The sequence below is a fragment of the Nipponia nippon genome, unplaced genomic scaffold (genome assembly GCF_047370975.1).
Source record: "Nipponia nippon isolate SJK-2023a ecotype South Korea unplaced genomic scaffold, ASM4737097v1 scaffold_32, whole genome shotgun sequence".
Lineage (NCBI taxonomy): Eukaryota > Metazoa > Chordata > Aves > Pelecaniformes > Threskiornithidae > Nipponia > Nipponia nippon.
In genome coordinates, this window is record NW_028262350.1 from 1,821,914 (window position 1) to 1,845,893 (window position 23,980).

At 50.3% G+C, this 23,980-nt stretch overlaps 1 protein-coding gene and 1 long non-coding RNA gene across 4 annotated transcripts in view; one reads left to right on the top strand and one right to left on the bottom strand.

Annotated features, from left to right (window-relative positions):
• LOC148054239 (uncharacterized) overlaps positions 1 to 23,980 on the bottom strand; it is a 37,209-nt gene that overhangs the window by 4,366 nt on the left and 8,863 nt on the right. For 2 of the 3 annotated variants that reach the window (XR_015707418.1, XR_015707419.1), the window contains exons 4-7: positions 22,280 to 22,366; positions 21,361 to 21,485; positions 2,191 to 3,119; positions 370 to 1,214 (exon numbers count right to left, since the gene is read on the bottom strand). This is a non-coding gene — a long non-coding RNA (uncharacterized LOC148054239). Of the gene's footprint in view, positions 1 to 369; positions 1,215 to 2,190; positions 4,854 to 5,004; positions 5,909 to 21,360; positions 21,486 to 22,279; positions 22,367 to 23,980 lie in introns of those variants that run through there. The other variant, XR_015707420.1, reaches the window with a different exon arrangement.
• CCR7 (C-C motif chemokine receptor 7) lies at positions 8,461 to 21,351 on the top strand. Its single transcript, XM_009461881.2, has 3 exons — positions 8,461 to 9,008; positions 15,386 to 15,435; positions 17,209 to 21,351. Exons 1-3 carry the CDS (start codon positions 8,999 to 9,001, stop codon positions 18,271 to 18,273), a joined length of 1,125 nt encoding a protein of 374 aa, XP_009460156.2. The 5' UTR covers positions 8,461 to 8,998; the 3' UTR covers positions 18,274 to 21,351.

The following is a 23,980-nucleotide window of genomic DNA, read 5'->3' on the forward strand; positions in this document are numbered from 1 at the left end:
CCTCCGCTCCGTTCACAGCAGGCATTCGGCGAGGTCTCGCTTCTGTCCTGTGATGTCTTTTCTCATTTCCCACCAGCCGTAAGTGCCCCGCTTGCAGACCAGCTTCTGTGCCTGCCCTGCCTCAGGAGGAGCCAGGGATGGTTCACTTCTTTTCTTCCTCCCAGGTTTTGTCCTAAACCCCCAGCTAGTTAGGCTTTGCTTTTTATTTAAAAAAAAAAAAAAAAAAAAGCAAGCTATTTTGGATTTATTTTTTTTCTCAATTTATCAAAAGCTACTTAAAACACCTTCAGATTGGCCATCAATTTAAAAACCCTGTGCTGACACAATGCCATTAAAACCGCCCCGTCGTTGCTCTGCTCCTTTGCTTACCTCTCCTTCCATCCTTTTAACTCACAGCTGTTCCCAGCAATCTTGATTGCCGGAATATTGAGAAAAACGCTCCTCGGCACCGATTCAAGACGGGAACCGGGGCAGGTTACGTGCTGGCGGAGGCGCGTGAGCGGGAAGAAGCGGGCAGAAGCGCTGCCGCCGGGCGTCTCAGCCTCCCCGCCACCACCTGCCTGGAGAGGGACCGCGGGGCAGCTGCACCGTCCTGCCCTCGGCTGCAGGCTGCCAGCAGCCCTCACTCTTGTCTGTGAAATATCTCCTAAGTGCCAGCCAGCAGCGACAGTATTTGTTGCAGGACACGTTTTTTAGGATTGCGATCAGGGCTTCAAACGACGCAGGTATCCGGGCTGTGAATTTAACTCCCCTCGCAAGGCTGCTGGTTAAACCGAGGCGTGACGGAACGCGTGCGATCCGACGCCTCGCACGCCGCTGCTCCCAGCTGTCAGTGGCAGTTACGGGTTCCTAGCTTCATACAGGTTACGGCAAATAGAAATTAAAGGCGTTAAAAAGAACTTGGAATCTATCTTCTTCCTCTTTCCAACTTTCTAACAAGAAAGAGCTGCAATGAAAAATGCTTCACCTGGGACAAAGGGGCCCCCTGGAAGAATCCTGTGCACGGAGGCACTGAGAAAGGTTGTTTACAGCCAAGACACCTGGTAAGGAAGCGGAGAGAAGCGCTTTATTGGCGTGTAGGTGAAGCTTTGGGTGGTATACGCACGGGGCAGGCTCGGGCGTCCCGCGCTGGCTTCGTGAAAGCCCTGCCGGGTGGTGGCGTGGGTCTCTCCGTGCCTTGTACCAGAAGATGGAACCAATCTGAAGCCACATCCCTGCACAAATGGCAGAAATTCAACAATTAGCCCTAGATGTTATTTTTAAATTGCTCTTGGATAAACGTGCCCAAAGAGAAGAGTGTAAAACCACTTCTGCACCAGCAAAAGGTCTGGGTGGGCTGACTGCAGGAAAAGCTCCCTTAGGAAGCCTGCAGCCCCACGTGTTTTCTGCGGTTTGGAAAGGACAAGAGTCGGCCTCACGGCAGGTGCCGCTCGGTTTCCCAGGCAAACCGGGGTAATTCCAGTTGGATAACTTGACATGACCCTGTTCAGTAATCCTGCCACAGTTGATTCAGCTAGTCAATAAGGGTAATTCACAGTTACGCTAATTTAACTTTCAATGTGAATTAAGCTAAATTGAATTAAGATCATGTTAATTCTGAATAGGAATGTCTTTGTGTGGGCTTAATGCAGTTTAACTAATCCACTTTAGTCCATGCATGTTCGTTTATCAGTATATCCTTGTATGCCTAAGGAAAAAAAAAATTAATCCGGAGTGCAAAATTTGTTAGTAGCGGTTACTGGGATTTTTGAGTGCGAGTGATAAATAACTTTCATGTATTATCAATGTTTTGTACCATAAACTTGTCTCCTCTGCTGAGGAAGGGCAGGATTTTGCAGCAAAGTAACAGGGATGCAGTAGTGTTTGGGCTCGAGCAGCGCTGTGCAGAGGCGACGTGGGTGCAATAGTGCAAACAATCCCGTTTGCTGCCTCTTAACTGTACTGCATACAACGCTCCGGTGCTGGGCCCCTCTAGGATTGCAGCGCCAGGCAGCTGCTGCGGGAGCGCCCTGCAGCACCTCGCGGGCAGCGGGGGAAGCTGCCTGCAGTCATCGGGCTTCGGTGCCTCCCTTTGGGAACCCCCTGCGCCTGGCAGCGCGAGACTGCAAACTGCTCTCCTCGGTCCATTACGGGTTTTGTGTGAACTAGCTGTGACCTAGAATGTGGGGTTTGTGTTGTTTTGGATCTCACCTTGAGCAGAAACCATCTTCAGCCTGTTAGCGCCGCTGCCTCGCGGTAGCTTCTCCACTCAACTGGGTATAACGCTCCTTTAATTCAGCGCTTGCATGGCATCCCTGGCGCTACCGCTGCTGAATTGCTCCCTGTCAGGACAGGAGAATGTAGCGTTCGATAAGCTCGCCGCTGTCAGGAACGGCTCTTCTCGTGGTTAGAGATGGAGAGCAGGGAACCCTGGATTCAAACCTGGGCCTCGCTGTCCTCAGCGACTCCCGCTGCCTACCCAGACAGAGAAACGCGGGGTGACCGCTCTAATAGGTGCGGGCACAAGTTCAGCAGAGGCTGGAAATCGGCTTTAACCTCTCTGGGCACCTGGGATATAAATGGCAATTGCTGTACTGCAGACGTGGGGTGGCTGATCGTGTTAGGCAGATGCAGGAGCTGTAACCGCACGCGGTTCTCCCGGGCAGCGCCCGCAAGTCCCGGTCTCACCTCGGACCCATCGCAGCAGAACCGTGCGTGCCCTGAAGGAGCCTGCACCGCTTGATCGAGGTTTTGAATGCTTAATCGAGCGCTTTGATTCCTGGATTTGAGGTCTCCCCTATGTACGCAGAGTATTATTGACAGCGATTCTTGCGGATCTCTCCCCGGTGGGATTTGTGCTGATAACCAAGGGGCGATCAGCTGCCAGACTACAGGCTCGAAGGCACGGATCCTGCTCCGGCTTCGGCCTGGGCCTCACTGTTTTTGTTCTCAGTTCCCTTCTTTCACTTTTGATGCTCTTTTTCACGGTCCTCAAGGGGTTTTTTTGAAGTGGTTTTGCAGTTATCGGGTTGGTGTCTTATTTTGTTGAAAATTATCACGTACGGCTTCACTTGTGAGTTACAGAAGTCTGTAATTTCTGTAAACAGCTACTTTCCATTTGCCTTGTTTTCCACTCGATTCTATTAAAAAGGTACAAAAAGCCATTTTAATCCTGGCACCAATTCCAGAGTGGGAGGGAAAAAAAAAAAAGCCAAACCAGAAAAAGTGACAGTAACAACGGAAACCAAGTGGAAAATCACAATATTGGGGTTTTATTATTATTTTTTAAGCCCAGGGATGAAGTATGTCAGGTCTGTGCTAGAGACGACTGGATGAGCTCTTCTTGGAGAAACCATTGATAAAATTATTCTTGGTTTCTACACCGAGTCTTGGTTCAAAGACCGCAGGGGACTGGTTAAATCTTACACCTTCTGAATACGGCAACACCGGCTCGCAGGAAGGATGCTTGCTGTACGGTCAGCAGAGACTTTAACCCTCAAGTCTTCTAGGAGACATAACGCCGTCTCTCCATCTCCCTAAACAACTCCTTGCTCACCGGTGTTTGATATCCCGTGGGAACTGCCCAGCCGTTTGCCCCCGTGTGGGAGCAGAGTACCGGGAAGGCTTCAAAACCCCCTCTAGACACAACCAGCGCTCAGGCACCCTCCCCAGCACGGCTCCCGTAACGTCCCAGGTTTCTTCTTCCTATTTCTTATCTTCTCTCCTTTCCCCACCTGCCGTTCTGGGGTGACCACTGTCTGTTTCACGTTGGTTCAGGCCAGAAAGGATTCGTTGGTTCGTCGCAGGCCCCTCCGTACCCAGATGGACCGGGCAGCGCGGGCAAACGAAACGGAGCAGATGGGGCAGGCAGGCACCCGGCCCGGACCCGAGGGGACGGCGGGACAGCAGCACGCGCGCGCGGTGGCCGATTGCCCGGCTCGTCCTCGGCGCCTCAGCGGCGGCAAGCGGAGCCGCTGTGTTTCTGCCAGCCTGACCTCTCCCCGCTTGTGTCTCGGGGTACGATCCCCCCGTCACAGCTCTATTCCCGGACTGCAGGCTGAGGAAGCTGTGTTAGTGCAGAGCAGATGCCAATCTGGTAAAACTGCTTTCTTTTTTTTTTTCCCTCCAAAAAGAACTGGAGAGCAAGGCCATCACCTGGGACGTGACGCGGGCACAAAGAAGGTGAATTCCCAGTGACACCGAGCGCGTGCCCTTCCCTCCTGCGGCCGACCAAGAGGCAACCTGGGCAACTGCGCGTCCCTGATAGGAGCCTGCCTGCTGTGCAGATTGCTTCCTCTGCTGGGAGGATAAGGATCTTCTAATAACCTCACGGTGAGATCACAATCATGAGATTTCTTTCAGGGCATCCCCTACGACCGCTTTAAGTGCTGCTGCTGTGAGGAATCCCAGCTTGGTACCACTCTTAATGTCAGGAATTTACTCACAATTTCACTTCTGCTATTTTGTTTGCTTGAAGAATGACTGTGCCAGAGCCCCCCCAGAATAAACCTACTGACTTCAAGACGCGAACTTTCCCTGCGTGCCTCCCCAACGCCAGCTCAGTAGCTCGAGAGCCGAGAGCGGCATTTGGGCAGGAGGCAAAACTGGAGGTGGGAGATCCCGGGTGTCTCGGTTTGGTATTGCCGGGCGCAGCAAAACAGCAGGGGAGACGTCAGGGTCCCTCCTTGACGTAAGAGAAGGGACGTTACTGGGAAGTAAGGCTCACCAGTGCTTCTCCCTGGGCGAGTCCGGCTTCCCACAGCGAAGGGGAGAAACCCTTCCTCATGGTTTAGGTCAGCAAAAGAGCAAAACAACAGAGCTGAGAGCAGGGGGCCGCAGCGGGCGAATCCTTCAGCGCTCCGTGCTGTCTGGTCCTGGGGCAGGGTGCAGGGAAGAAAAGGACAGGTCAGCAGATGGCAAGGGACCTGCGATACCGGGATTTGAACCGCGATGCTTTTACTTGTATGCAAAACCTTCGTCAGTGCTCAGCCTGAAGCTGGACTGCAGTCATGTCCGTTTGCTTACCTGAAACCGCTCGTGCCGCGCGCTCGGCGCAGTGCGAGCCGACCCCAGCGCGGTGCGGGGGGTCTTGTGCAGCCACGGGCAGAGCTGGCTGCAGCGGCGTGGACTCTCCACCTGCTGAAAAACTGAATTTCAAAGTCTGTTTTCATCTCAATTCACTTAAAGCCAAATTAGTGGAAAATACAGGAAGGCTTTGAATTCAAATTACTGTGTTGTGCTTTTCTCGGAATGAATTACACCTTGCTGAAGCGCGGTAGAGCCCTACGAGTTCTGCTTTCTAAGATCACAGAGCCTGCGCGCGCTGGCCAGGCACCGTCTCCTCTGGGGCACTGGGATCCTTTCCGTCTCACCGTGTCCGTGTGACTTAGGTGAAGGAGAGACTGCGAGAAGTCCCATTTTACAGGCGGGACATAGACGTGAAGTACAGGAACCGAATTCCCACGAGATATTCCACTGCTGAATCAGTTGCAATTTAAAGTCAGATCAATTCAAGATCTCATGTTTCAATTCAGTTCAGCAAATTCAGTGTTTCAGTTCACGTGGAACCAGCCTCAACTGAAATCTTTCTTTCGGAGCTGACTTCCTGGGGAATTTATTAGGAACCGCGTTTTCTTTGAGAAGTCGTATTGATGAGCAACGGCCACCGAGCTCCAGCACTGCGACCTGGGCGACAAATTTTAATCACTGATTTCCACTCTTTTTGCAGTGGAGGTGAGCAGAGTAACCTAGGTTCTAACATGAGACTGAAAATACCTGGTAGCTTGATTTTTTTTTTTTTATGATTAATTGAACTTTAGGGTAACAAATGTGCTCTAGCGAGCGAACAGCACGGGGTGGCTCTCTTGGGCACACATCAGGCCTGGCACCGTTGAGAAGCGTGGTATGTTTGCTCATGCAGGATCCCATTTTTGTAAAAAACAGCTCACGGGGCGCACGTGTTAAGGGGAATACGTCAGAGAGGCAGCATCTCTAAGGCATGAAACAGACTGCAAATACACACAAATTAAGCAAAGCTTTAATAAGTGTTTGGAGAACTCCCTAGGTACAAAACATGACTGTACAAGAAGACTCAGTGTCATAAAGACATAGTAAATTGTTTATTTTAAAATATTCCCATTCTTTTTTAAGGAAAACAATTTGCTGGAATTGGCCCTGACGGCACAGAACCTGGCACGTACCAAAACTCTGCAGCTAAAGCTTGGGAGCGGGTGCAGAAAACAAACTGCAAACCACCTGCCTGCCTCCCTTCTCTGCTGATCTTCGGCCTCGGCCACCATGGATCTGGGGACGGATTCACGGAGACGCTGCCCTGCAGCCTCTCCCCCCTCGCCGGCAGCGGTGAGCACAGAGAAATCGAGGCGACCGTGCCTATCTCTACGTACCCACCACTCCCACGGGCAGCGCCGTGGCTGTTGACAGGCTTTACACCCACCATTTCTAGGTATTCTGCCTGTACCTGAGAGAAGTCTTTCATCTCTAGTCCTTCTTCGCGGAAGTGGTTACAAGATAAGACTCTCAAAGGCAGCGTACCTGCTTGGATAATTGATGAACAAAAGGAAAATAGAGCAATAAATAGAGTCGCAGAGATGTGAACTGCATCTGCCTACTGAGATAAGGCAAAAGCGAGTGTGCCGAAAAGCCAGTGCTGCAAGCTCAGAGAGGGCCAAGGAAAGCTCAGGTCACCTGTGACGCCGGATAAAAACACCGATAACCTTCAAGCCCCAGCACCCTGCACATTAAGCACCCCAGGACGGGATCAGCACCACCGTGGCGCTGGCCTACCGAGAGGGAAACACCGAGAAGGTTTTTAAGTGACAGCTGGGCTGGCACAGTGTCTGAGGAGGGTCTGAAACTGTGGACGGGTGTTCACGCAGGATCGGAGACCGTCCACAGGATCCTCGACTTCAGGTACATTTAATTTGGGCTTGAGAGAGCCAGGGAGCGAAACGCTTGGTGTCACGTTGAAGTAGTTGGTGTTAAAGGCACGGCAGCAAGTGAGCAGTAGTTTTAGGATCAGACTCTTTTATGTACTCAATTTCTACTGAAGTCCTGTTTTGGCTGTGGTTAGCCATTACATTATCTTAAAATAATTTAAATAGAAACATCCCACTCTAATGTTGTGTTTTTAACAACACAAAATCTTCAGATCCCCCAGTGCTAAACTGTGCTAGAGGAAAACCAATCAGCCTTCCCTAGCAGCGAAAAGTCTTTACTTTTCCCAAGAGCCATGGACCACTGAACGCTCGCGGGCGGCAGCGTGCAGTACCGCCTTCGGCTCAGGGCTGGCTGGAGGCACGCGCGGTGGGCTGGGTTCTGCCTCCGAAGACGACACGAGCAGCAGGGCTGAGGTGCTGGCGTTGACATGACTGAGCGACTCATTTAATGCAACTTCTCTGCTCCTTGTAGCACGTCTCCCATAGAACGGCCGGAAAACTGAGTGAGACCTGATTACCCTGAAAAGGACAGTGATTCATGAGAGCCAGACAGCGGCTGCCTGGCACAGATGCCTTATTATAATAGCTGTTCAATGACAGAGTTATTTGTCTGACACGGAGTAACTGTATTATCTCTAAATTACCCTAAGTGCAACATAGGTAGGATGGGTTTTCCTTTAATTCAATTTGCTGAAGCAGGATAGTGCCTTTTTGGGTGTCTCCCAGCCACGTAAACATGGCCGGAGCTGCGCGCTCTCTCCTCCACGCCGCAGGTCTCCCCGGCTTTGGCAGCTCCCTGCTGAGTGAACTGGCTCGTTCGGTCCACCCTGAGCTGCTCCACCCTCCTCCAGCACTCAGCAGCTTACCTCCACGCATAACTCCAGGGTAAGCCCTGTTAGGGGGTTTGTTTGAACCTGTTAGGGGATGTGAGCTCTGCCTGGGATCCATCCTCTGATGCTTTAGTTTTCCATCTCTCCCAGCCGCAGTAACAGCATGGATGTATTGTAAGAAGATGCTGAGGACAAGGTGCCAAAACGAATGATTTTGAGTCACCTTGGAAGGAAAGCGAGCTCATGAGGAGCTGGTGATGCTTCTACCTGTCAGAGGAGTCCGTTCCAAGAGCGGGAGTCCACCCTGGACAGCCACAAAGCAAAAGGCGCTGATTTGTATGGAAGCCAATCCATTTAGGAATGGGATCGGATGAAGCGACTCCCTGCCAAGGCAGGGGCCGGAGCTGGTGGTGCTGCACGTCCTCCCAGGGCTATGTCCTGAGGTCTGAGACTTCTGCAGTAATGTGATGGTGGGGAAGGCGTGGGACCACAGAAGCACAAAACCTTTTGAGGAAGATGGTGCACGCTGATACTCTGCAGATGGTAACACAAAAACACCCAAAAGCAGAAAGAGTGGGGGAAGTCCACTTACTCGCTTGAGCTGCTGGTAACCTAGAGAGGATGCTGTGAGCATGTGGGAGAAGGGCTTAGGGATGCCAGCCGCCGGCAGGCGTGCACACTGAGGTTTTTCATGGGGTAGCTGAACGCCTTCCCCAGAAAGGGTCTGGCGGAGGAGACGGGAATCCTCCCCGTTTCCTACGGCACTGGGTTCTGGTGGGTGCTCTGGCAGATGAAGCAGGATCTGCTGTGGAGAGGAGAGATAACGAGTAAGGAGAGTCTCTCCTCTCGTCCCTTCACCACAGACCATTTCTCATCTGTCAGTGCAAAAGCAGAACCTGCTTCATTTTACCGAGTCTCAGTAAAAAGCGCGTGTGTGCAGCCCTCGGCTGCAGGCGCTGAGGAAGCACCTGAACACCCCCAGCGTCTGAAGGCAGCGCGGCGCGCAGCACAGCTCTCCCGCATCGGTGAAAGCACGAGGAGGAGGAGGAGGAGGGTCTACTAAATGTCAGCGACGCCAGGGTGTGTCATGAGCTTCTTGCAGAGGCGCAGGAAGTATAAAAGACAGAGTTTCCCAAAGAGGGTCTCTGGCGGGAGCTGCGCGCGCTGAGGCTGGGCTGGACCAGACGATGCTCTTGCTAACCCGGTGACTTCATCCCTGTTTGAAACCAGACCATGGATGGTGGTGAGTACCTACCCTGCAGCCTCTGGCTGGCGTCAGCTCTATTAATAATGCCCAAATTCATGCCGTATGACACAGGGATGAAGCACTTTTAACAGAATATTTAAACAATTAAAAAAGCTTTCATCTTTCTCCGATTTACTATGTAAAAGAAAGGGCAAAGTTCTCTTTTACAAGCTCAAAAAACTCAAATAAATTACTTCAGAAACAAACACACACAAAGAATAGGCTTGGAGGCGATTTCAAGGGGCTATTCTGTACCAAAGCAGATGTACAAATTATGTGAGAAGAGCTCTTCTTCTTCCATGTTCTTAATAAAAAATGAGAGAGGTAATGCCTTCTCCTTGGCAATATTTTAATTCAGTGAATAAATCAAGGAATTAGGAGCAAGCGTATCCGAGTTTACTGTTGGCTACGCTCTCCAGTCTTATGCAAATTGTTTCTATTAATGAATATCTCCACTGCGGCAACAAAACTTTGCTGCAAAAATGATGGGTTTGCAGCTCCTCGGAGCTGCAGCAGCCCTGAGTCAGTGCACTGGTCCAGGTCTGCATTCCCATGGATTACCCCATCACGAAGCATGGAGAAGAGCAAGTAAGTGAGAGAATCATCTTCTCATGACACCCCATGAGTCCAGGGGGCACAAGACAGTTTGTTTCTGCTTCTTGCTGGAAGTTTCAAACTTTCTTTTGCCATTTATTATTGTTCTTTCACACCCAGTGCTCTGCAGGCACCACCTTCCAGGAGCCTGAGTAGGGGGGTGGCCGTGGGAGCGGAATGGCACTATGGCTTGGAGATGCGGCAGATAAGATGCAGGCTCTTCTTTCCTCTAAGACTGTATGATTTATTCCTTTTTTACTTGCGTTTATTTTTTTTTTATTACTCAAATATTTGCAAACGCTAATCCCAGTGTGGCCGAGGGACAAATGCAATAGCTCGGGTGGGTAAGTTAGCTTATAACCAGATTAACCAAACTGGGTTTACGACACAAGCAATACCTCCCTATGCCAGAGAGCACGGTCAGAGCTGTGATAAGGGTGGTGAGAGGGATGGGACAGTGGCCACAGAGTTCATCCCAGTAAAGCCTCGTTCCCGGTGTAAGGAGTTAAGCTTTGTAACAGGATGAAATGGGAGCTGTCACTGCCTTTTCTCTGTGACATTTCCAAACCGAAGCTGTAAGTTACCTGGGATGTGAGAGGCTTCCCAGGGCTGGGAGGCGTAGATATCCCGTGTGAAGTGCTGCAGACAGAACTAGAGCCAGCCTGTGCCAGACTGAGATTTGAGCACCCAATTCCCTACAGGCGCCTTAGGGTGCAGCACAAGGCGGGGGGGTGCCCTCCACTTTTTTGAAGAAATGAAGATGCAAAAACTTAAGTGACTCATGCAAAATGACACAGAGAGCTCGTCCGGTACAGCTGGGAAAATAACCGCTTCTTTTTGTATCTTTGCCTGCTGTTTCAGCCCTCAAAGTAGTCCTCATTTTCCAGGCAGGGATTTTCCCTCCTGGAAGGCCTGCAGGGATTTCTGGATTAAGCAGAGGGGTGCTGCACGTGCAGTGTCTGAACGCGAAGCCACGCAGAGCGCGGCTGGTGCTGAACCCCGCGCCGAGCTAGGAAGGGGTCTCCCAGCCTGGGCAGCAACACTGGGGAGAGGCAGAGCGCTCCGGCGCGGTGCAGGCTGGAGGTGCGGGGTCCCAGCAGGCAGGGGCAGGGAAGGGGCAGAGCGAGTCTTCTCCTGGAGCCATCGATGGCTTAGGAAATCCCTGAAGTCTGGAATCCCTGCATCCAAACCAACCCATCGTAACCCGGCTGGACCTGTTCACCACACATCGCTTATCTCATTGAAACGTCTGGCCTTGGCAACATGTAGGGTTCCTGTTTTAAGGGGTTCGGTACTTGGGGGACAGCTGTTACTCTGACTTTAGCTAATTGGTAAAGGTTAATTATGATAGGAAAAAGAAAGAATTAGTGAGAACCTGACAATTTTCCTGCTTTGGGTTTTTTGTCCTGCTATTTTATTTTGGAGGAATATTCTGAAAGAAATATTTATCAGCACTGGAAGATGCACAGCATTATTGTGCCTTTTTTTTTTTTTTAAGTTACGTAGGAAACACAACTGGCTTACTTAAGAATGAATTTTTTAACCTGCTTATCTCTGCCCATCTTGTCTTTTGATTCACAATTTCCTAAAAGGGGTGGAGACAGATAATTAACTTTCTTCTGTAACAGATCTATGAACACATGAAATAAAAGTATGACTTAGTTTCATTGGGTCCGTTCACTCCTGAAATGATGGTATCTTTCCTCTGCCAGTTGTGAGAAGTAGAGGGGAAAGGGGGGAACAGGCACTGAGCTGTTAACTGCCAGTAGTCATTATATCATTTAAGTATGATTAATTTTTCTCAGAAATATCCGGTTCTTTCCCCAAAAGCCTACTATACTGATAGCGAAGAGGCACCAGAAACTGGTACATGTTTAAAGATATAAACAGTACGTTACTCACTGCCTACACGTGTGCTAAGGCGCTCGAGACAAACTTTTGCCTTGCAGTTCTGGCCAACAGACGACTATTCTTCCACCGCGAGGGTTTAGCCAGAGCAGGTTTGCTCGGCTTTGCCAATGCTCCCCAAAGCGTTCCTGACTCTTGCTTTTCCCTTTGCGCGTTCCTCAGCTCCAGCGGAGGCGAGCAGCCGCTCCTCCGCGCTGCCTCTGGTTAGGCCTGACCCGCCCGGGTAGGAGCTGACCCAGTGCTTCGTCCGGCGGGATTTTGTCCAGTTTTAACCATCCTACAGGGTTGTGTTCCTGCTCCTCTTTCCTTCTCTGGGTATTTGCTACCAAATATTTCTTGCTGTCAGAAGCTTTTCCTGGGGTGTTTCACTGCTACTATGGCTTCTTTTATCTTGCTTAAGGTTGGCTGCTGATGGAGATTCAGATAAACAGGATGGCATTCACCTGTCCAAATTCACGCACCAACCCTCTGCCATAGCATGGAATGAACTGCACCCCAGACGCCTACCCCATGGCAGCTGAACCATGCCTTAAACCTGTTTCTTTCCCTTTGGTATCGAGGGAGCCTAAACAACTAACCAGACGTCAAGAGGATGGGATGAATCCCACCCCTTGGGCTTGCTCTAGGGAGGAAGACTTCTGAACGTGGTGGGCTGCTGTCCCCTCTCCCCCATGCCCCGCCATCGGCAGCAGAGAGCAGACCCCTTCCCTCTTTCACTCCCATGGAGCGACTCTGCTTCCCACCCTTCCCCAGGTCCCGCGGGACAGGAGCGCGCCTTTGGGCGCCGCAGCCAGCAGCGCGTCGCCAGCCTCGGACGGACACGGGGCTGGCATGGGGCTCAGAACGCGGCTGACTCATTTGCTGTAATGGGCTTTTGCTATCTTTTTATAAATGAGGTTTCTAGTTCAACTGTTTGTGGGGACTTTTTGAGGGGGGGGTGTTTCTTAATATTTTGAGGAACAAAACTTTAGGAAAATACCCACAGCAGAGAACGGCCAGAGGAAAAAGAAAAAGTAAAGAACGCTACCTAAAACCGCCTGCTGAACTCCCAGAGCATGTCTCATTTCCTCTCTGCAACTCATTTGCTTCTGCTCCCTCAGCCCGGCTGCCCCGGACCCCTAAGAGCAGTGCAGGGAGAAGCCAGTTTCGTCCAGTCTGCCCGAAACTGGTGACGCAAGGACTCGCTCAAACGCGTGCGGCAGGACCACAAGGCTGCACTGCCTCTCCGGTTATGCCTTTCCAAATGCGTAAGCCGAGGCGGGGGGGACAGAAAGAGGGGGAGAAACAGTGCAAGCTTTTTTTATATTGAAAAATCACTTGACATTTAAGATACTTGAAACAGCAACCGAGAGGGGGAAAAAAAAAGTGTTTAGATCTTCAGAGGAATGATACATAGCTGAACTGTTTCAGGATCGTTAGTTGAGTCACTTTATCAGTCCTATTTTGTTAGACACTTCAGTGTGTTACGAAAAAAACCCAACAGAACAGAACAGCACTCCCCGGGGCTGTGCACCCGTGACTTCTCAGATTAATTAAGGGCTGGGCTGGTGCTGGGGCTTGAAGGGGAGATGGAAAAGGAGCAGGGGAAGGGGACAAGTGCCCTGGGCTGGCCGTGCTGGTGGGCCAGCCTGGCACTGGGCGGCACCGCGCCCTTGGCCTGAGGTGGCCAAAAAACGCAAACCCAGCAATGACGCTGAGCGCAAAGCTGAGCGCCATGCCCCGCTGGCATCGGCCCGAGGCTGGTGTCCTTCCTCTGTGGACTGAGCGCGGCTCTTCTCCTCTGCCCCCCTGGTACACAGCGTCGAGGAAGGCAGCTGCCTTTGAGGCCTCAGCCCCTGCCCAGCGCGGCTGGGGTGGGCCAGCGGAGTTCATTATTACCCGCCAACAGGCACAGGCAGACACCAGCACCGACTCCAGGAGCGCCCTGGAAAGCGGGCTGGCAAGGAAGTGGAACAGAAAACTAAAGACCCCGATGGCTGGGGTTCTTTTGCAGAGGTCAGGGACCCCATGCCTGTGTCCTGTGCAGGGAGGGCTATTACAGTCTAGGCTTTCTTAAATTCACCCAGCAGGTTTAAGTGGTTTGGGTTTTCAGTGTATTTCCTGTGTGTAATATGCAAAAGTTGTATCAGCAGCTTGAAGGTAGAGATGGCTACACCAGACGCTCGCCTAAACCTCTTCCTGACGTCTGGGACTGACCAGAGCAAAAGCCACTGGACGCAGAAAATACAGACAGAAGCGTTGAGCCAAGCCTCCCCTTACGCCCCAAGCCCAGCCTTGGCGTACTCCGCTCCTGACCGTAAACTGCACTAACGGTGCACTACAACGCTTTTCAGATTCCCCCAGGAGGATTCAGAGAAGGCAAGGGGTGTATGAACATAAACAAGCACCAACTGCATGAGTATAAAAGATGAAAATCAGGGAGGAAGGCGAGGCACAAACTTCTGTGAGACACAGTGGGAAGCTCACGTAGAGGCTCTGGGGATCAGAAGTACGAGGGGTTTTTTCAGATGGGGCTGCGGATCTCTCACCCGCACATCGCCACTCACGTATGAGCAAGCATCGCCCATCACAGATACCAAAGTAACTATTTCTGTTGGTAACGATGCTATTGCACGTGACTAAAGCGGGGATGCTGGCGCAACGGTTGCGGTTACCTGAAGAAGTAGAAGTTCATCATCCAGGTCCAGTGCAATACCTGAACAGGAGACTGGCAGAGCAGGGAAGGGCGCAAAGGAGCTCTGCGAAGAAACAGCACATAGCTGTGCCTAACAGACTGCTAAGCACAAGAGGCAAAGGAATCGGCCAAATTTATGAACAGGCTTATCCACGGGGAGAAAGCCATACTCCCCAAAAGAAGCAGGCAGCTGAAGCCGAAGGCATCTCCTGCCTCTGCCCCAGCCTGGCTCAGTGACCCTGGGCCAGGTACTCGGCAGGGAAGCGAGGGGCTGCGGCGCGGGGACCTAGCCAGCGCCTAGAGAGACATCCTAGGATGAGCAGCATGATGCTCAGAGCAGCCGATGCCAACTCTCCTTCAAGAAAGGACGCATCTTCTGCCCGTGCCGGAGCAGAGGCGAGGGCTTTCTTAGTTGCCAGGTCACCTTCTAGCTTGAGCAACTTTCAGTCACAACTGCCTGAGGTAGATGCTGGTAGTGCTTTAAATAGAGCGAAGAGAAAGCTTTCACTGGCCTCTGTGCCCCTGCTAACCACAGCAGGAAGAGCTGTTTGTCTGAGATTGCTCTCACCATTATCACACCTGGCTCTGAATTTAATTTTTCCTCCCAGCTGTCAGCATCCTGTATCTCCGTATCCAAAGGCAGCAGAAGCCAAGGCTGACATTTGGAGGCAAGCAATAAATTTCAGCCACCTTCAGTTATGTCTACGCTGCAGGGAGCAGAGCTTTCCTGTTCTGCAGCCCAGTCACCGCACTGTCAGGGAACAGCTGGGCCAAATTTATTGCACTCACAGCTGTATGTTTTTCCATGGGTTGAGTATGCTGCCACCTCACAGCTCAGAACAAGGCCAGGAGACAGGCTGCTGACTGGGGGGGGGGGGGGGGGGGGGGGGGGGAATGGATAAAATAAAAATTGTTACACTATGCAAGAGTTAACTGCCTTTAGCTATCAGCCTTTACAGATGAAACTGGAGGGACCAGACTCCTGAGACTTACTCTGTGCTCTGAGAGTAACTTGTTATGTCGCCCTGGGCTATCCTGTTAGCATCTTCATCGGGTTTTAGGTTACCCAGCCGCGGGGAGCTTTGCGGTATCGAGAATGCCATGGTCACGTATGCTACCACTGCTTTTTCAAAGTGAGCATCATGTGGAAACCCCCACTCAACTGCCAACACTAACACACTGTCTCCTTCTTCTATAGGCAAGCAGTTAAAGGTCACCCTTGTTTTCAGCCTTCCTCTAATTTTTCAGGTAAGATATTAAAAACAACATTGTTGAAATCCAGCTGCCTTGTGTTGTGGGTAAAGAGAGATCTCGAAGACTTTGGCAGGCAAAAAGCAGCCACCCACAGGCCTGCAGAGATGCGTGGGGACAGGGCTGCTCGCACCGAGGATGCAGCCCGCGCGGAGGTGGGCGGTGAGGCAGCAGAGCAGTGCTAGAAGCCGGAGGAAAAAACAAACAAAAGGAATGAAAACAAAGAGAGAACAGAAACAACACACACTGCGATTTTAAGATGGCCCGGACTGTTAGAACCAAGTCCCCTTCTAGCACCAAAATGAGCATTTTCAGGAAAGGCGAGAGCATCCTACGCCGAGCGCTTGTGAAGAGCCAGCTCGCGGCTCTTTCCAAACGCCTGGTCACAGTGCTGGGCTTTGACCGAGGTCAGTCTTGAAGAGCTGATGTGCCCAAGGAGGAAGAGTTCAGCATCTTCCTCTACCTGTTCCTGCTCAGAGTAAATCCAAAGCGGGAAGGAGAACCCAAAGCACCGAGCTGTGCCGTGACCTGCTCCTGAACCGCGGGCCTGGCCCCGGCGCTCGCGCTCCCACAACCGCAGGAGCAGCCTCCGCCATGCCATGGCCCCCGGCTCGGGCTCTCCGAGAGGCTCAGCAGAGCAGGGAGAGTTTTGCAGCCTGTTTCTTTTCCCTTTCACTGCTGGTGGCATGCCTCCAGAGAGCAGGCAGGATGTGGTGAAAGCCAAGCCTGCCCAAGATGGAGAGCACGCGAAGATATTCGGTGATAACAGGCAGAGGTATCCAGGGGAAACCTTTCATCTCTGTGCAATGGAGAGAAGGTACTGGAGACTAATAAGTCACAAAAAAGCAGGGCACAGAGACCACAAGCTCACTCAGCTCTGTAGGTTATGGCAGTGTAGGAAGATAAAACAAGAATAATCAGAACTTAAATCAGGGGCAGGGGCCTGAATGAGACACCAGCAACGTGTCCGTGCCAGCACAGTAAGTTTCCTGCTTCGCTCGCTGCTTCCTCCTGGTCTCATTGACACCTCTATCAATTTAGCAGAAAAAACAGCCCTGGGAGGCTCCAGCTTTGTCTTCCCATGGAGCCCTTTGCTCGCAGCGCTGCTTCAGCCGCTCGGCGGGCTCAGCCCTCGCTGGGGGGCACGGGGCGGCAGCAGGACCGGGAACCCGGGAGGACACCGGCGCTCGCCGTGCCAGGTCGCTGCCGGTTACAAACACAACCGCTGCAGCCCTCTTCTAGCACCGTCGCAAGTGAGAAGGGGATGGGAGCAACAGCAATATCTCAGATGGGAGAAGGGAGGGAATACTGAAGGTAGAAAGTGCCTAACAAGTAGAGTCAGTCAAGAGGAAACGTTATCCCTGCTGAGAGAAGAGAACGCTGAAGGATGTATTATTTCTCCCATTTTATCCGACAGCTGACTACGTACATATAGCTGTACGTGGGTCCTGAAACATTCTGGAAAGCAGCCACACGTTTGAGAGTTTGCAGATGTTACTTTGGCTGAGCAGTAAACGTTTCTTGTGGAATTCCCACTCCGAGCCCCCAAAAAACCCCAAACCCCACATACGTATGGGAAATGCTTTCAGCCATGAGACCTTGCCAACTCTGTTGATGACGCTGGCATGAGCCAACGCTTGGGAACTCCCTGGGACTTCTCTGCAGCTGGGTACTCCTGCCTGCTTCCCAGGCCAGCACCAGGCCCCCTGACTCGGCCACGGTGGGGCACGGTACCCATCCCAATATGCTCTTCTTTTCTCCCCGTTCTAGTTCTGCACCGGGAACAACGTCACCGATGACTATGACTCCAACGCCACCATCGACTACACCATGTTCGAGATCCTGTGTGAGAAGGAAGAAGTCCGTAACTTCCGCGCTGCCTTCCTCCCAGCCATGTACTCCCTCATCTGCTTCACGGGGCTGCTGGGGAACGGGCTGGTGATGCTCACCTACATCTACTTCAAGAGGCTCAAGACCATGACGGACATCTATTTGCTGAACCTGGCTCTGGCAGACATCCTCTTCCTGCTGACCCTCCCCTTCTGGGCCACGAGTGCAGCCATGCACTGGCTTTTTGGGGAGTTTGCCTGCAAAGCTGTCTATTGCATCTGCAAAATGAGTTTCTTCAGCGGGATGCTGCTCCTCCTGTCCATCAGCATTGACAGGTACTTCGCCATTGTCCAGGCTGCCTCAGCCCACCGCTTCCGTCCCCGGATGATATTCATTAGCAAGGTCACTTGCATCCTTATTTGGCTCCTGGCCTTCATCCTCTCAATCCCTGAGCTGGTTCACAGTGGTGTAAGTAACTCAGCCAGCCAGCCCCGTTGTTCCATCATCACTAATGACTTGCAGACCTTCAACACTGGCATCAAAGTGTCCCAAATGGTTTTTGGCTTCTTATTTCCCCTGCTGGTCATGTCTGTCTGCTACCTCATCATCATCAAAACATTACTCCAGGCCCGCAACTTCGAGAAGAATAAAGCCATCAAGGTCATCATCGCCGTGGTAATTGTCTTCGTTGTCTTCCAGCTGCCCTACAACAGCGTCATGCTGGCCAAGACCATCTCAGCCTTCAACCACACCAGCTCGTGTGAGGAGAGCAAGAAGCTTGACATGGCAGATGATGTGACCTACACTCTGGCCTGCTTCCGATGCTGCCTCAATCCTTTCCTCTACGCCTTCATCGGCGTCAAATTCCGCAACGACCTCTTCAAGCTTCTGAAGGAGCTGGGCTGCCTGAGCCAGGAGCGCCTCTGGCAGCTGTCCACCTGCCGCGAGAGCAAGAGGTTTTCCTTTGCCATGGAGACAGAGACAACCACCACCTTCTCCCCATGAGCCAAGCTCCCGGCAGGCTTTGGCCAAGCTGAAGGCTGGAGTAGTTTTGTACACTTCCTCTATTCTGAATTACTGGTAGAGCGAGACCTGCCCTTACTGTAGGAAAGGCAGCTGTAAGAGGAAAAACCCAGGAGCCTTCCCATATTTCAGGCAACGAGCACTGCTAGCCAATACTCCCGTGGATGAAAAGACTTCAATAAAGCTGTGACTAATAGCAAAGCAAGGGAGAGGGAGACCGGTGAGCCTAGAATTCATCATGCCATTTCACCTTTATTTTAGTCTTTCCTATCAAAATAAGAAATGCTCAAAACAGAACATTTCCCTTAAAAGCAACAAAGACCAAGAGAAACAGACATTTGTGCAACAGAATCGCTTGGTTTAGAGCTTTCCTTCCAAGAGCATCAGCCTTGCTTTGAATGTTGCTTTTAACAAGACTACCTATGGCTCTTCCACACCTACAAAAGTTATGCCCGTTGCACTGACTCAGTCTTCAAGACAAACCAGCACCACCAGCCTCAAGCTCGAAGCCTAATCCAATACACCATATAAGCTGTGAAGTATCCTAGCACACAACTCTCTGCTCTGCCTTCCCCCATGAAAAGTGAGAAATTTCCGTAACTAATACTAAATCATACCTGCGATATACATAATTTCAATAACTGCGTATATTATTGTGGCAACTATACATTTGTCAGGAAAAGTACAAATTCCACTTCACTTCTGCCTGTAGCAGTGATTTCTGCCGTTTCACCCATGAAGAAGGCGCATCCCAAGGAGCACAAGTTATTGCATCCCAACATTGACTTGAACGCTTTAGAAATGCTGCTCCGCTCTGGAAACGAAGCCTCCTTTAGCTTCCGAAAGGGCATCTGCCTGCACAAGGCCGACGCGGGGGTAGCTAGCACAGTTCACATTCAAACTTTTTGCACAAGAACAAATTAGTTACAAGCTCCGAATAACCGATGTCTTTCCAATCGCCAAGCATACAAACTTAAATTAAGAAACAGATACTTCTGCACCAATCCAGCCAGGTGCTTAAAATATAATTTTTACCACTCAGCCGTCCAGCCTGTCCCAATGTCATCCCTACTCCTGATGTGCTGAGGGACTGTTTACTCACTCGCTTGATACAAAGCATGTGTTTTAGTGGACTGGTGCCAGAACCCTCGGAATTTTAAAGATTCAAGCCCAGGGCAAATGCGTATGCATTTCTTAAGGCAAGACTCTCAAATTCAGGATATGGTTGGGCCCATGGTCCAGCCACTTCAGTCTGCCAGTATCTGAAGCTTGCTCGTACCTAGCTTTATCGGCTGCTGCGGACACAGTCTGCTGATTTTCACATACGTGTGGGGGCCTTCTGTGCTATTGCTTGCTGACCTCAAGAGATAAACAAGAATGTGGGTTTTCTTCTCCCTTCCCAACCAACGCATCTTTCTAGAAGGACTTTAGCAGCTGGCTTTTGAGTCAGATATGTATTTCACTTATAAGCTATTGAAAACATCTTTTGCATTCATACTGTCAGTGCTAATAAAGATGCCATTCACTGCGGTTTGATTTAAATGCAAAGTACAGTCGGGCGTTGAAGATCACTGCTAGGGTCACGTACTTGAAAGGAACATGGCAGCTGAACAACAGATTATTGTCATGTAGAATAAGACCTCGACAAGAAGCCCAGAATGTAATGCCAGTTGGTGCATTTACTAGAAGAGCAGAGATTCCTACCGACAGACGAACACCCTGGGAACTGTCATGGGACATCTGAACGTCAGCTGGGGAGGAGCTGCTGCAATTGTTTCTGCATCTGTTACGGACCGGCGTGCTCTAATCCCCACAGCGCACGGCGCTCCCCAGAGCCAGACGTCAGCGCTGAAAGGGCACGGCCAGGAACCGCTCGTGGTGCTGGGCAGGAGCAGGCTAACTCAGCGGAGGTGCGTAGCCTCACGGAAAAGTACGGAAAAGTTTTGCGGAAACAGTAAGGCATGTTCCAGTGGACATACAGAGCAAAACATGCTTACGAAAAAGACATTTATACTTTTTTCAGTACCACATGTGGACCCATTAGGAGCGATACAGGGAACTCTCTGGATCACAGGTCGAAAAACATTGCTTTAGAGACATGAGAATTAAAATCAACCTTCCAAGGAAAGAATTCCATTAGCTGGTTTTGAGACAACGTTGCCAGTGATATAGCTGGCTGCCATCATAATTAGATAAATTCTTCTTCATAAACCACTTGGCTCTGGGGTATGGGATTTTGCCAAGAGCTGGGATTCAGGAAGAAAGCACATTCTGCTCCGCATTACCTGTCTATGCTGAAGTACAACCCCATCCAACCGTTTGACGCATTTTCTTTTATAACGCCCACGTAACGTGTACAGAAGCGCTGCTTCTGTGTCATATGAAATGGGGGGGTTACAACTGACACTGAATGCTCATTTGGTTTTGGTTTGTTCCTATAGCCCTTCCTCAGGCAAGACACTCGGCTAATGAGAACTTTGCCAGAGCAAGGAATACCGATAACACGGGGTCTTTTTCGTTTTCTTCATCAATAACAATATATTCTTAACATATATTCATATATGTAAAGCTGCTTCACACAGAAAAAGTGAAATATGTACATGAATGTACCCTGAGAATACACTGCTTTAACTGAAACTTTTTATGCAAAATACATTCACCTAACTTATTCTAGCAAGGAAAATTGCTTCACCAAAACATGCAATTGTACTCATCTCCTATTTGATAAAAGCCATTCCCCTTCTACCAACTGAGAGGCTTCAGGTCTTTATCGACTAGATGTGGTCTAAATTGGAAAACATGCAGCTGCTTCTACACGAATCAGATACTAAAAGCATCATCTGGGGCAGCTGCATCTGGTGCCTCCTCAACAAGACGGTGGCGACTGACTTCAGAGTACATCGCTTGGGGGGTTGTTAAATTTAATGGACAGAACAAATTTGCCACTTATTCAGATGAATCATGTTAACATTAGCCTAAGAGCCTAACTTGAGATTCCCCACTGAAGTCTGAAAACTGACTGTATTTTGCTATTCGTGGAAAATAAATTAGAACAATTTTTTTAAATACCTTTGTTTTTCCATTGTGTTTCCTCCATAGGATGTATCCTGTACGTATCCTAGTAGTCCCTATCACATCCTTCTGGTCCTGTCAAGAGCTGTTTGTTGATCAACCAGCTTCATGTCAGTACTGCCCTGCAGGCAAAACAGCATGTAAAATAAACTAACTGGAAAAAAAAGTTGGTTTACTTCCCCTGTTGATGAATTATACAGTAAAACAAGTCATCAACAGATTAAGTAGGAGTCTTTATTTCAACTGTTGACCCAACTGCCTTAACTCTGCTCCACTGCTGGATATACCTGATGGCTACTCATCATGTTTATGTGAAAAGCTTTTATGGTGTAATATTTTATCGTTCACTTCTCAATTTAAAAAGTCAGTAATGAAATACCGTATTACTGTGCAAATTGCTCACAGGGAGAGGCAGTGACCGCAGCTCTGGTGGCTGGAACACCTGCAAGCACGGTAAGGGCAGTCATTGCCATGCTAGCTGAGACGAGCTGTCTACCTAATCCAGCTCTGCCACTCAAGCAGGCCAATGTGGCACGATTAATGTGCACAGAACCTTCCTTCCTGACCTCCCCAGTTAATTTATGCCTCAAGAAGGATGGGGATGATCAATATCCTTTACAAAAAGGGTCTTATAATTGCAACCGTGGAATCAAAGAGAGAGGAACCTCAAAGAAAACCAGAAGACATGAAGCTTAACGTTCAAGTGCCAGAAGTAAGGACCATTTCTGCTTTCGCTAAACGATGCGCATCTCTCATAGTTTCTCCCTAGAGAGAAAGCATTAGGCTAGTTTCAGCATCCGGCCCAGAGGTTCAAGCGGTGATAAGGAGCATCTTAAGACCACGGCACCACAGTACAACTCTAGACGATAACAGTCTAAACCCAAGGCTCCTCAAATAAACATGAGGTCTTGCTTACCACAAGTAGGTCAGAAGTCTCAACTGCCCCGACTCCAAGGCGCTCGCTTGTGCAGGAGAGGCAGCCTGCTGAAACAGGAGCTCTAACCTAGAGAACACAAAATATGAAACAGAACTGAGGATTTGCGGAAGGCTGCCATGCTTTCAGCAATTCCCTGCATTGCTCAGAGGTGGCTGTGAACCAAGCTTTTAAACAGGAAAGTTCCTGAATTCTAAAAAAACCAGAAACTCCAACTTACAACCCTGATTTAAACCAGTAAAACTCAGCCCACCAAGCAACCATCCAAGGTCACACCTTAGGCCACAAATGTCCCAGCCATATCACACAGCTTCTACTACAGATAAAGGTACATTTTCAGGATGGATTTAATCCATTTTAGTACCTTTCACCAGCAAGACAAAGAAAGAAGTTTCCTTTTACAGTTCACTGGGGGACTAGGACCAATCTCAGTTTCAAATCTTCTTTAAAAAGCCAATTAAAAGCCAATTAATAAAGCCTGGCCCTCATTACAGAAAGGGGCTACTGGTCCACAATAAACTACATCAGAAGCAGGAGAGCCATCTACCACCTAGTCGTAGTCTCGTGGGCTCCAGGTGGTTCCTGCAACCCCTTCTCCAAGTCACTGTGGGAAACCTCGCCATCGCTCAGAAGCCCTGGACTCCTCATTGCTCTGAATAAGCGATCGCTGCTAATAATTTCTCCTTCCCTGCCAGTTCTTTATCTACGCATGTGTGCTAGCGTGTATTTTCAAGTTACAGTTTAAAAGCCCTCAGTGCCAAATGGATCTGGGCTGGGTGGGAGGTAAACTGGAATTAGGGGGAGATAAACTGGAATGAAGCCTCAGTAAATGCAGTGGCTCCCATCCATCTCAGAGCAGGTACTGGTTTGTCCTCTCCCTTCGTGTGCTGTCCCAGGCGCTGCTTCCCATCGCTTGCTGGTGAATGAACTGATTAATAGGTGAGCGAAGGGGAAGCTTCTCCCAGCATGGCTGTGGTTTCTGAAGTGCCACCCGGGTAGCTGTGGGAGGGAAGTCTTTGTCACCCCAAGAAAGAATGAGCTGGAGTGAGGCAAACAAGCCCTACAAATAATGCACGTGGGTGATCAGGAAGGGCGGTGGCACGCTGCAACAATCAGAATAGCTGAGAGTGGGCTACGGTTTCCTCTCCCCACATCTTCTTTTATATGGAAAAATAACCCAAACTCCTGTTCTGGGTGTGGAGGTGTCAGATCTCAGGGGAGAACTTGCATGGCCAACTATCTTCCTCCCCAGCTTGCCAGCAGAGCTGCCCTGCCTGGGGGCCGTGGTGGGCTTTCTCCCCTCCTACCTGAGCCACTGTAAGATAGATCTGGGGAAACTGAGGTCAGCTGAGACCTCAGCTGCTCCTCATTTGTATCATCACAAGCAGCTTCGTGACCTCAAAGCAAGCAGATCAAAGGGCCTGACCAGACTGAAAAGCAGAGACTTTTTATGGATTGGAAGAAGGCAGGACCAGCTTAGAGCCTACTGTTGGCACAAAGGAGGGGACAAGAACGTGCAGTTGGAATATAAGGAAAAATAACCAGATAAATGGCATCATGCTGCATTTAATGCAGCACATTCCATGCAGCACAATCCACTGCTAGACCACCTTACCCTCCTCACAGCCCCTGGGGCGGTGAGAGTAAGCTTCGGGGGCTGGAAAAGAGAATGGACACGTAACA